Genomic DNA, 13,375 nt, shown 5'->3' with positions numbered 1-13,375 from the left:
TTTTAAAAGGTGAGATTTTAGCTAAGACTTGAAGGAAGGCAGAGACAGAAGTGAGGAGGGAGAGAATTCCAGACATGGGGGCAGCTATTGAAAGTATTCAGAGTTGGAAGTTGGAGTATCTTGTGCAAGGAAAAGCAAGGAGGCCAACCAGTGTCACTGGATCGCAGAGGAGGTGGAGCGGAGTAAGGCGCAATAAGACCAGAATGGGAGGAGGGGCCCAGCGTTTTGAAATATTTTGAATGCTTAAATGCCAGAGAAACAGAGGATTTTATATTTGATGCCAGAGGTGAAAGGGAACCACTAGATTTATTGAACAGGGGAGGTGACATGATCAGGCCTGTACTTTAAGATCAGTTTGAGAATTGAGTAGGAGGTGGACTGGCGTGGGGAGGGACTTTTGAAGTAAGGAGTCTAACAAGATGGTAACTGTAATACACCAAGCATGAGGTGATGACAGGGCCTGTGCCAGTGTGGTGGCAGTGTCAGAGGTGAGATGCTATGAATATAGAATTAATATGGACTTGGTAACTGATTGGAGATGGGGAGTCAGAGAGAGTAAGTAGTCAGATATGATACCTACATTGTGACATTTAGTGTTGGAAAACTTGGCTGTGATCCAGAAAGGCAGAAAACTAGTTCTAAACTGAAGCACTAGTATTTCATTCCTTTCTTGTTGGGTGTGTATTTATGTTGCTTATCTGAAGTTCAAGTTTTTAATTACACCAAGTATTTTTCTTCATTTAGCAGGGTCTATTAGCTCATTCGAGGATAGGCCATTATTAATAATAACTAACATTAATATTGCTCTCTAAGGTTTACCAAGAACTTTGTCTGCATTAGTTTTAACATTGTCGTACCAACACTACTGTTCTTACCTTTGTCCCCTCTAGAATATCCTTCTGCACTCTTTTGTATCTTTTTTTAAATATGTTATTAACTATTTTTTCTGCATTATTACTGGCACTCTCCCCCACTACCTCCATAGCATTCTTTCCTCCCCATTAAAAGTCCTTTCTTAGAACAAATAAGGATGGTGAAGCAAAAGAAATTTGCATTGCATTGGTCATGTCCGAAATGCATTGCATTGCATGGACATGTCTCTTTCTGTATCTGTAATCCATCAGCTCTCTGCCAAGAAGTGGGAAGCATGCTTTATCATCAGTCTTCTAGAGTTGTGATTGATTTGATCATTGATCAGGTTTCTTTGAATCTGCCCCTTTTGTTATGTCTTTTAGCACAATAATATTATATTGATGTACCATAGTTTGTTCAACCATCCTCTATCGTTGGGTATCTATTTTGTTTCTAGTTTTTTTGCTATAAGCAAACTACTGCTGTAAATATCTTTGTAAATCTGAGTCCTTCCCCTCTCTTTGATCTCTGTTGGTGTATAAGCCTAGTAGTAGTATTGCTGTTTCAGTGGTTATATACAGTTTAGTTTCTTTTTAGTGTAATTCCAAATCACTTTCCAGAATGGTTGAATGACTTAGAAGGTTCACCAGTGGTGCATCAGCCTTCCTATCCTCTTATAGCCCTTCAATAATTGCCATTTTCCTTTTTAGCCTCTTTGCCAATCTGGTGTGCCTGAGGTGATATATCATAGCTGTTTTTTTCATATGGTTGTCCATAAGCTTGCATTTCTTCTTTTGAAAACAGTCTGTTTACATCTTTTAATCATTTTTAGTATATCTGTCTGCCTGTATATTTAATATATATGTTAAGCTGTCAAGGCTTAAAACTGCAGTAAGATTTTTGGAACACCTTGTGTCTTGGATTGCATCAGAGGAATATCCCAGATTTTCGCCAATTAACTGCTTACCTTCTAATTCTTACTTCATTGATCTTGTTTGTGCCAAAAATTTCCAATTTTATGTAATTAAGATTGTCCATTTTATGTCTTGTGAACCTCTCTACCTTTATTTAATCAGGAACTCTTTACCTAGCCATAGTTTTGTAAAAGGTACCTTCTTCCTTGCTCCTCTGATATTTTTATGATACTTTTATATTTCAGCATTGTATCCATTTGGAATACATTTTGTTATATAGTGTGAGACACTGGTCTAAACCAAATTTCTCCCAACTTGCTTTCTAATTTTCTTAGCAGTTTTTGTCAGACAGTGAGTCCCTATCCCAGTAGTTGGTATTCTTGGATTTATCAAGCACGATGCTAGTATTTGCGGTTGCTTCTGGATGTTCTGTATATATTTCATTGTTCAAGTTTTGTATAGTAACATATTGTTTTGATTGTTATTGCTTTATAGTATATTTAGAGATCTGTACTGCCAAGGCCTCCTTCCTTCCCACTTCTTTTCATTGTTTCACTTGAGGTTCTTGACCTTTTGTTCTTCAAATGAATTTTGTTATTATTTTGTCTAGTTCTTGAAAATAATTTGGTATGGCACTGAATCTGTAAATCAATTTAGGTAGTAGTATAATTTTCATTATTGTAATATGGGCCAACATGAATGATTAGTTTTTCTCCAATTATTTAAGTTTACTTTTATTTCTGTTGTTTTTTATAGTTTTTCTGTGATTCCTGTCTGTTTCAATTGGTGTACTTCCAGATGTTTTATAGATTCTCTGGTTATTTTGAGTGGAAATTTATTTTTCTGCTGGATTTATTTAATTCTACACTGTCTATTTAATATGTACTTGAGAAGGATAAAATGACATTCCTTTAAAATATTCTGTAATACGAAGGTTTCATTAATTCAGATTATCTCCCCTTAATTAGTTTGAATTGCTAAAATTTTACTGTATGAATGAAAGAACTCTTCAGAAGGACTAAATAACTTTTAAAAATGAATATTGATGAATATAGCTAAACAGAAACAAAGTTGTCTTCAGTTAACCAGTATCAAAGATATCTCTAGTTAACAATGAAGATTGCTGTCTTACTGGTTTAAAATACTGAACAAACTTGGTCTGACTCCAGTAGGGGGAGACAAATTCATATTGATTTAAACAGAGTATCATCTTAATTTTTTGTGAAGGGAATTACCTGTCATGATATGTTCTTCCCTTACTTTTCTCAGATCTATGTTATAGATGTTTAGGAAAGGAAAGGGATCCGAAGAAGTATTACACTGTAGCCTATTTGTTTTGTTTTTAATGGAATAGAAATGCTTCATTTCAGAGCTGCTTTTAGAACATAATGTTGACCTAGCAAGATTTTTACATCCCCACTTCAGTTTGTGAACAGCATTAAATTCCAGAATTGCAGCAAGCATTAGCTCTTGTGCCTTTGACATTAGTGTCACCCTGGTAAATCAAAGTACTCTGGGCCAAAAACTGTATGGTCTGCTGAGCATTTTAAGGAACAGAAAGGACTCAGAAGAATTAAACAGCCTTGGTATTGAGCCTGGAAATAATTCTTTCCCAGTGCAGTCTGACACAGTGACTACCAATTAAGTAGGTTTAATTGACATTAGGTATATAGTGCCATTTTTTACAGAGTAATAAGTTGTTTCAAAGTTTTAGTCTCTCAATATCCCGCACTAAGTTATAATAGACTAATCGGGCTCAGGTTATGCTTCGCTTGTAAACATGATTAAAGACAATGTACCTAAGGTAGAAGAAAGAAGTGTCATGAATGCTAAGGGGATGAGGGTCAACAGTGTCAAAAAAAAAAAAACGCAGAGAGGTCAGGAAGGATGAGGATAGAGAAAAGGTCATTGTCTTTAGAAGTTGAGGTATTTGGTTACCGTGGAGAAAGCTAGACTGCCAAGGATTGAGAAATTAGTAGGAAGTGAGGAAATTAAAATGATAATAAGCCTTTTCTAGGTGCCTGGCTGTGAAAGGGTAGAGATAGAGGATGATAGCCTGAGGGAATGGCAGTGTCAAGAGATTTTTTCTTTCTTAATAACTGGGAAGATTTAGGCTTATTTTTCCCAAGAAAGAAGCCAGTGGATAAGACCAGTGAAGATTATGAAGTAGATGATACGTGAAGAGAACAAGCATCCAGAAGAGATGGGGGGAATGGGATCAAGGGTACATGTAAAAGGATCGGCCTTGGCAAAGGGAAGGATCATTTCTTCATCAGAGAATAGAATAAAAGAAGAGAGAATGAGAGATTATGGTGAAAGAGTTTCCAGGTATAAAGTAGGGGAGGAGAAGGAATTTACATGGATGGTCTCTATCCAGTAGAAAGCAGCCCTCTGCTGAAAGGATTGTTTGGGAGGAATTGTGTAGGTGGTTTGACCGAAGAAAAGGTTTGGGACGGCCATAGTGAGGTCGTCTCAAACCAGAAAGAATGAAAGGATTGCCCTATAGCAGTGAGTATCCATTTGAAATTAAATACCATAAGTCAAGCAATATAATTTACATCAAGTACTTTGTAAATGTTAGTGCTAGATAAATGTGAGCTGCTCTTATTATTATCATCATAAATTTGTAATGGCCCCACTGACTTGTTTATGTGACTTCTTCCAGGGATGTTCTGTAGCATGAGAGCAGGAGCAGATAAAGCAGAGAGTAGGGGTGACCCAAGAGTTGGTTTTGGCAAGGTATTAGTTGCTGTAGAACAAAGGAGCAAGGGATTTAAAAGTACAGGACAGTATATAGTAGAACTGGCTAACTATGGCGTCTTGGGATTGTAAAAGGAAGAAAGTGATGTCAGAGCCAGACTGATGGACTGAGATTGCACAGTGAGTGATGAGAGGGGAGTGGAGAGAGACAGAGAGAGAGGGAGAGAGAAAGCAGAATGGCATGTTATATTGAAGTCCTCAGCTGTGAGGACAGTGGGGTGAGATGGAGAGAAAGACTGTGAACCAAGCAGTGAAGTGCTTGAGAAAGGGTGGAGAAAAGGGCTGTCCATGATTGTAACGGAGATCAGCATAGGGTAAAAACAGAAATGTGGAGTGAACCTCAGAGGAAGAAAGGGTGCTGATTGGCAGCAGAGGAAGAAACCAGTGGCAGTGTTAATAAGAAGCATGAAGTGAGCCTCTCTCCTTAGATGCAACTCAGTGGCACCACTGTCCAGAGCACTAAGCCAGGAATACCTGAGATCAGATTCAGCCTCAGTCACTTCCAAGCTGGTCTGTGACCCTGGGCAAGTCACTTACCACCCTTTCTGCCTCAGTTTCCTCAACCACAAAATAGGGATGATGATAATAACAGCACCTACCTCACAAGGTTATTATGAGTCTCAAATGAGATATTTGTAATATGCTTAGCACAGCACCTGGCGTGTAGGAGGCACTTAATAAAGACTTGTTCCTTCCTTCATGGACAGTGTGTTGATAGCATGACAGAGTTGTATTAGTGCTGTTGAAGGTAGTCAGGGATGCAGCATCTTCTGGGGAGAACTAGAACTCCATGAGTGCAAGAAGGTAGAAGGAACAGAAGAAGAACTTAAAGGGAAGGGAAATTTGTTAATGATAGAATCAGGGATTCCAAAGGTACACTGTAAAGAGAAGGTAGAGCAGAACAGGGAGTCTGGAGGAGGAAGGGTGGAGGTGAATAATGATGAAGGTTTGGAGGAATAGGAAGCTAGGCATGGAAAAGTAGTTTTCACCTAGGAAGCCTGCAACTCTGAATCACAAGTGTTCATAGAGGAGGAGAAAGAAGTTTGTGAACACATGATGGTTGACATTCTGACTTTTCCCAATAAGAACTGTCAGCTCCTCAGTCCAGGGCAGGCTTGGGGGTGATGGAGGGGCCTATGATATTGTTGGCTTACTCATTTTATCCATAGCTATTTTCAGTTCTACACAAGTTTAAGAGACTAGAGGCCTAGTGTCCTGGATTCTGGATGTTTAGAGGTGGGCCCTTGATGATTTTGGAGGGTTGAGCATTTTCACTTTTTCTCATCTTCCTTGGTGGCTAAGTCTCTGATCCTGGCCTGGATCTTGTTTGTTAGAGGCTTGGTATCTGGGCTGAAAGACTGAAACATAGATCTTTGTAATAATCATGAACTGTCCACTTGGTCCTTCCCCTTCCTTTCTTAGGCATTCCATTGCTTGGTTCACAGTCTTTCTCTCCACCTCACCCCACTGTCCTCACAGCTGGAAACTTCAATATAACATGCCAAAGTTCCCTCAAAGAATTTGGACTCCTAGTTCAACTTCCTCACTGTCCTCTCCGTCTCAGTACACCATGGCTAATAATGACCTCGCCCTCAGTTAGCTCTGAATGCTGTGTTATGTGGCTAACCTAATTTCCTGTGAGGAAATGTATTGGATTTGGAGTAAGAGGACCTGGGCTTAAATCTTAGATCTGATGCTTCCCAGTTACTCTCCCTTAGGCTAGTCACCTCCCTGCTTTGAGCCTCTGTTTACTCATCTGTAAAGTGAGGGCGTTAGACTAGATGACCTTTCACATTCCTTCCAATTCTTAATCCTGTCATCCTGTGACAGACAATTATGGCTGCTTCATTAGGAATCCCGTGATCCATCCTAGCATGTTGTATGTATGTCATTGTTTCTTTTTGTATACAGTACTACCTTGTGTCCCTGAGAATAGACTGCTCTTTTCTTTTAAGTGAGTTACATGTCAGATTCTTTAAACTGATTTTTATTTTAAGTCCATTATTTCTTGGTTGAGTTGATCTTGAATCTGATTCCATTTTACCATGACCTTACATCCTAGCAAAATGCCATACTGCTGTAGAAACATAAATTCTGTATAGGGGCCATTGAAAGTAAGCCACCAAGCATGCAGACACTAACTTGTATTTGTTGCCATAGGTGAATAGAGAGAAGCTCAGTGCCACAGGGAAAAGGGGGGGGGAGCATTAATGTTCAGAGTGAGCCCTGAGAAAGGAAGTAAAACAGATTGGCAGGCATGCTACACATCTAGGAGCAAATCAATGTAATGTGGTTGTGAAGGATGGAAGTCCCAGGACAGCTGCAGTGCAGAGCTCCAATTTACACTAGCCGTGAAGCTAGCTCAGATTCCCAGCCCCTTTCCTGTATACTTTTCTTGTTGAAACTTTTCTTTTTTGTCTCTGCAGGAAGACACTATGGAGGTGGAAGAGTTCTTGAAAGAAGCTGCAGTAATGAAGGAGATCAAACACCCTAACTTAGTACAATTACTAGGTAAGTGAGAGAAGAACCAAGCAGAGGAACTTTTAATTAAAGCCTCTGGGGTGATGCAGGTGCCGTGAAAGAAGAGATAAGCTGCTAAGGTTTCAGACCCAGACAGCTATCCTCTACCAACAGTCAGCACTTGAAAGCAGGAGGCATTTTTTGGGTATGCTAATCTGTTATTACTTGCGCTAGTATCTGAAAGTAATCAGGGAATGCAAATCTAAAATTGACTGTTGAAACATTAGAGTTTTTCAGTTCTCTCACCTCTTACAAAGTGATTCTGAGGGTCAAAGCAATCTTCTGATAAAAGTAATTATGGTTTATATCGTTTTGTGGGGGGGGCTTGAGTGGTTAGATTTTTACTGCTTATTCTTTTTTTTTTTAAATGCTAATTCTTCCATTCTGAACTTTGTGGTACCTTTAATATCCGAAGTCTTTTAGCATTAGGGGGAAGAAAGAAAGTGGAAACATGCATCTCATTAGAGGTGAACCTGCAGTCACATGTATTGTACTTTTCATTGGTAGTTAGGATTATGGTGTGGGTATAGTTTCAAAAAGCTTCTCGCAAGCCAGTCATTTTGATGTCTACTAAGTAGTAGATGAAGCAGTAGCCTAAAGTGCTTCATGTCTTACTCCACAGGGGTGTGTACTCGGGAACCCCCATTCTATATAATCACCGAGTTCATGACCTATGGGAATCTGTTAGATTACCTACGAGAGTGTAATCGTCAGGAGGTGAATGCAGTTGTGCTGCTGTACATGGCCACTCAGATCTCATCAGCTATGGAGTACCTGGAGAAGAAAAACTTCATCCACAGGTAGGAGCTGTGCTTAGCATCCTGGACCACTTAGAGTCTTGGCATGAGAGCCAGAACTTGCCTTTACAAAGCTTCTCACTCTCTTGGTATTAAGAATCAGTCTCTAACTTTGATACTGGCAGAATATTGGACCTTGAAATAAAGGCATGAGCTTACAATCTTTAGGGACCCATAACCAGTATTTAAAACAGAAAAGGAATGGACCCTGGACCCAACATAGTGGTTAATCACAGGGGTATAGATAATTCAATCTGAGCCATTTTGGATTAAGTGGTATGTTAAGTAAGATTCATAAAAAGCTTGACTCTTAATAATCATAGTTCTATGTGAAATAGAGTACACATTGTTCCTTTGCACAGCTTTCATTAGTAATGACTTCTTCCTGGGAGCTGTAGGCATTGCCTTTAAACAAACTCATGTTAGTGGCCAGTGTTTGTATTTTTCCCCTTTTATTAGAAGTCCAATCACCTTGCTCTCATCTGGTTCGGAAATGTTTTGCTGCTGAATTGCATGTATCTGAATTAAGCTTCTTTGCTGTTTTAAAGGCTGGAGTGTTTTGACCTTCGAATGTGCTGCAATTATGTTAGTGCTTTGCATTCTTTGCCAGTGGAAATGGCTTCCTAGCAAAATAATGACACAGCCTGAGTTGGGGCCTGATGGGCTTTGCTAGGTCTGTTTTATACAAGATGTTCTTCCCACCACAATTTTGATCATTCTCACCCAATTAACTGAAGTATGAAATCTGTACGTGAGATTCCATAGTGAGGAATAAGAGTATCGTGTGTGAAACGCTAGCAGTTCCTTGTAAGACATATTTTCTATGCTGCATGGGAGTTTGATTCAAATGCTTCTGTCACTCAGGAAAGTGAACTCTCCAATGCTGCAAATTGAGATTTCTTGACTTTTGATTTGCCTTGCACTGTTAAGTTTGTACCCTCTGCATTCAGGCACACCTAGAATGCTTTACCAAAATCCTATTAAACTAAACTCTTCTGTATTTAATTTCTCTGTGATTTCTGATGACCAAGCTATCTTAAACAGTCATCTTTATAAGCTGCTGCTTTTCATCTCCCTATCCTGATTGCTGTGTGATTTCGTAGCTAACGTCTGTGAACCACAATGTTAGAATGAAATTTCTCTGGATGAATCAGGAGGCAAGATGAGGCAGATTACAAACGAGAAAGATTTTGAGATGTACCTGGGCAAGTGTTACTGAAGAAGAGAGAATCGGTAAATGCAGTTTGAGTAAAATATACTTAAAATATGGATGGGGCAAGAGGAGTCTCAGTAGGAATTTTCTCTAATGTCAGAGTTAATGAGATACACAAGTTTCAAAGAAAACAGATGACTTTTGTTTGCCATTATTCAACTGTTACTGATCTCCAAAACTGAAATGATGTTCAGGACCTCTGATGGATTGATTTCTGTATTCCCTAGGGATCTTGCTGCCCGAAACTGCCTTGTAGGGGAAAACCACTTGGTGAAGGTGGCTGATTTTGGCTTGAGCAGGTTGATGACAGGAGATACCTACACAGCCCATGCTGGAGCTAAGTTCCCAATCAAATGGACAGCACCTGAAAGCCTGGCTTACAATAAATTTTCCATTAAGTCAGATGTCTGGGGTAAGGACTTTTACATTTGATTTCAAAAAAAAAAAAAAATCCACTCTCATTCCTTCCATCTTATCTTCTGGCTGGCATTCTCTTTCTTGCTACCTCATTTCTTTTCCTTCTCTTACATAATGTGTATTCCTTCCCCCACCCCCCTTTATTCCTCATTCTTTTATTTCTTTTTTCCCTTTCTCTTTCCTTCCAAAGAGAAGCAGTACTTCCTGTTGTTTGATATATCTATGAATTTATTCTTCCAAAGTAATTTGAATATAAATTGCATTCTTTTCTCTTACCAGCTTTTTGTTTTTATTCAAAATATGGTATTCATATTTGGCATGATAGTTAAATGACACATAAAACTTTAGACCTCATGACCGGTGCTTCTGTGCTTGTAGTATTTTTCTTGGATGTTGCCTTTTAGCTTGTCACATGATAATTCTTAACTGGCTTATCTATAGTTGCCACTAATATGAGGTTCCATTTGCTGCTTCCTGTTTTATGTAGGCATAGATGTACTTTCTTTGACTAAATCCTGAACATAAATATTCTAAAACATGATCTTGGAATCTTTTAGCTAGACAACAGAACCTTAGAGATCTCAACCGAAAGCCAGAGCCTACTTTGCCCAGGATCACAGAGGTCCTTGAATTGGTTGTAGAACTAAGACTAGAACCCTGATTCCCAGTGCAGGTGTGTGTATATTCATTGTACTGTAGTGCCAAAATGATTATATTTCTAGAGACTATATAATGATTAATCCACTGTGACTTTGCTTAATTATGCCTTTAATAGAACTTGAAAGATCCTCATTTTTTCAGAGCATTCAAGTCTGAAACAGTGAGTAAATTGAAAGGTAGTCTGATTTTACTCTGTAGTGTCACAGGTCTTGATTAACAAAGAAGCTTGTTAAAATCTGTTAGCATCTGAACTACTTTTGAGCTTAGTACTTGCCTCTCTTACGTAGTTTTAATGCACAGATGACAGTCACAGATAAATCTTAATAATTTTGACTTATCTTTCTTCTTTTTTTCAGCATTTGGGGTTTTGCTTTGGGAAATTGCGACATATGGTATGTCCCCTTACCCTGGAATTGATCTGTCACAAGTATATGAGTTGTTGGAAAAAAACTATCGCATGGAACGTCCAGAAGGCTGTCCAGAAAAAGTGTATGAACTCATGAGAGCATGTGAGTTTTCTGCAAACCTAGCAAGAAAGATTTTGTTTAACTGAACTAAGAAACTAAAGTTTTTTTGTAAAAAGATATATGTGGAAGGTTAGAAGCAAAGTCCTTTGGCCATGTTATTTCCAAGGAATTTTGTTCTTAGTAATAAAAATATTTATATTTTTATAAGTAAATATATTTTTATTCATATGTATTATATGTGAATCACAAGTTATCAAGCATTGTCTGAGGCCTTAAAGGATACATTTCTACCTGTTTGTACCAGATTTTTAAGTTTCCAGTTAGTGTAGCAACATAAGGAGGTTATAGTCTTTTGTTTTTTTAAGGGAAAAGAAGATAATCTTAGCAATTAAAGTTAAAAGGGAGCCCAGAGATCATGCAGTTCAGTCCCTTCCTTTTGCCCAAGGTCACTCAGTGACTCATCTTTTCTGACTTCTGGTCTGTTATGTGGTGCTAAGTGGGAGTCTGTCTGTTGTTGTTCAGTCATGTCCAACTTTTTGTGACCCCATTTGGGTTTTTTTTGGCAAAGATACTGCAGTGGGTTGCCATTTCCTTCTTCAGCTCATTTTACAGATGAGGAAACTGAGGTAAAAAGGGTTAAATGACTTGCCCAGGGTCACACAGGTGACCTGTATCTGTAGTCGCATTTGAACTCGGGAGATGAGTCTTCCTGACCCCAGGCCCAGTGTTATTCTATCCACTGCGCCACCCAGCTGCCAGCAAATGGGAATAGGATATTCTTTTAATGTTCCCAGTCTTCATTTAGAATGCTCATCAATAACTTAAAGTTTGCTTCATAAGGAATCTTTGATGGTTTATTTAAATTGGGTTTTATTTGTCCAGGTTGGCAGTGGAGTCCTTCTGACCGCCCCTCCTTTGCTGAAATCCACCAAGCTTTTGAAACAATGTTTCAGGAGTCCAGCATATCAGATGGTAATGTACAGTGCTATGCCAAGGTCAATAAGAAAGTAGTAGGGAGTGTGCAGGCTAGGGGTGTATGCACTGCTGTGGGGTGTATGCAGCAATGGTCTCTGCACTCTGCATGATGGAAAGGAGTGTGCAGATGAGACGTCTGAAACCTGGAAGCGGGCAGGAGATCCAGAAGGGCACTTTATTTTGTAACCATGCAGTGTAAGATGTTAAGTTTTGCTTCAGCGTCAGTTTTTTCCATAATAATGTATAGGTAATCACTGTTAATTTAAAAAACAAAAAACTTGTAAGACATTTGCCAATGATGGTTCTTTCATGTGTTTTTAGAGGTGGAAAAAGAGTTGGGGAAGAAAGGTGTGCGAAGTGTTGTCGGTACGCTGCTGCAAGCACCAGAATTGCCAACTAAGACCAGAACATCTAGAAGAGCGACTGAAAATAAAGACGCCAGTGAGCTGCTGGACACCCCTCATGGGAAGAGTCAGGGAGAAGGCGGTATGTGCTACCAGCCCTTGTGCCTTCTCTTATACCATGCAGATCCCAAGCTACTAGAAACTTCCAAGGTCAAATATACAAGGATGGAAAATAAAAGCCATTTTTGTCTTTTAAATATCTACTAGGCCCTGCATGGAGGAACAAGTCCTGGAATAGAGAGTCTAGCCTTTTTGAAAATAGAAAGATCTCCATTGAAAATAGAAAGCTAATCACCCTGCAGCACCTCTATCTCCCTTTGGGAATCATTAAGGAGCAATTGGCTTTGGCAGTTAGTTTGGTCAAAGAGGCAGAGATGCTTATAAAATCTACTGAGAAACTAATCCACCTTTTCATCTATTATTCAAAGCGTTTGTGGTTCCCATTCCAGGGCAGATAAAACAATAATAAATATTGAACTCAAATGAAAGGGGGATTGTAGTTAGAACATTGACATGAAAAGCTCACTCAAAGAAAATCAAATCAACCTCCCACTTCCCCCCCACCCCCAAAAAAAACCCTCTGGTACAGAACTAGTGGTGTGGAAAAACCTCGTTTGTATAGTGTTTTATGGTTTATGGAGTGCTTTCTGCATGACAGTCTTCTGAAATAGGTAGTGTTAAGTAGTAGTGGTACCCATTTTATAGAAGAGGAAATAAGTGGAGGGGGGAGATTAAATATTTGCCCAGGGTGATAAAGCTAGTAAATGTTAGAGCTGGGATTTGAGCTTGGTTCTCCAAAATAATTGTCCTTTCCACTACATCAGTGCTCTTACTGTTGTGCCATTCTGCCACTCATAGTATTTGGTGGTTCCTGAAAAAAATGCCTTTCTTTTCTTTTTTTTTGGTAGTGGTTTTTTTTTTAATTAATTCATTTTGAATTATCAACAATCACTTCCATAAGCTTTTGAATTTTAAATTTTTCTCCACCTCCCTCCCCAAGACAGCACACAATCTGATATAGGCTATACATATACATTCCTATTAAACATATTTTCACATTACTGATGATGTTGTAAGTAAGAATTAGAACCAATAGGAGGAACCACCAGAAAGAGGAAACAAATCACAACAGAAGAAAAAAATAGCAAATAATATGCTTCGATCTTCATTCAAACTCTGTAGTTCTTTCTTTGGATGTGGATAGCATTTTCCATCATGAGGGCTTTGGAGATGTCTTAGATCCCTGTATTGCTGGGAAGGGTTAAGTTTATCAATATTAGTCATCATGCAGCATGGCTGTTACTGTGTACAATGTTCTCCTGGTTCTGCTCATTCCATTCAGCATCAAACCATACAAGTCTTCCCAGGTTTTTCTGAAGTCAGCCTGTTTATCATT

The 13,375-nt window shown here is 38.9% G+C and overlaps 1 protein-coding gene across 2 annotated transcripts in view; it reads left to right on the top strand.

The window, feature by feature from the left end:
* ABL1 (ABL proto-oncogene 1, non-receptor tyrosine kinase) overlaps nucleotides 1–13,375 on the top strand; it is a 202,824-nt gene that overhangs the window by 183,721 nt on the left and 5,728 nt on the right. For both annotated transcript variants that reach the window (XM_027869464.1, XM_027869465.1), the window contains exons 5-10: nucleotides 6,953–7,037; nucleotides 7,669–7,846; nucleotides 9,284–9,468; nucleotides 10,490–10,642; nucleotides 11,483–11,572; nucleotides 11,897–12,061. In XM_027869464.1, coding sequence (XP_027725265.1) covers nucleotides 6,953–7,037; nucleotides 7,669–7,846; nucleotides 9,284–9,468; nucleotides 10,490–10,642; nucleotides 11,483–11,572; nucleotides 11,897–12,061 — 856 coding nt within the window. The remainder of the gene's footprint in view (nucleotides 1–6,952; nucleotides 7,038–7,668; nucleotides 7,847–9,283; nucleotides 9,469–10,489; nucleotides 10,643–11,482; nucleotides 11,573–11,896; nucleotides 12,062–13,375) is intronic.

This window comes from Vombatus ursinus, unplaced genomic scaffold (assembly GCF_900497805.2).
Source record: "Vombatus ursinus unplaced genomic scaffold, bare-nosed wombat genome assembly UNPS02014793.1, whole genome shotgun sequence".
NCBI lineage: Eukaryota > Metazoa > Chordata > Mammalia > Diprotodontia > Vombatidae > Vombatus > Vombatus ursinus.
Note: the sequence above shows the minus strand (reverse complement) of the source record. Positions and strands in the feature narration are given on the sequence as shown.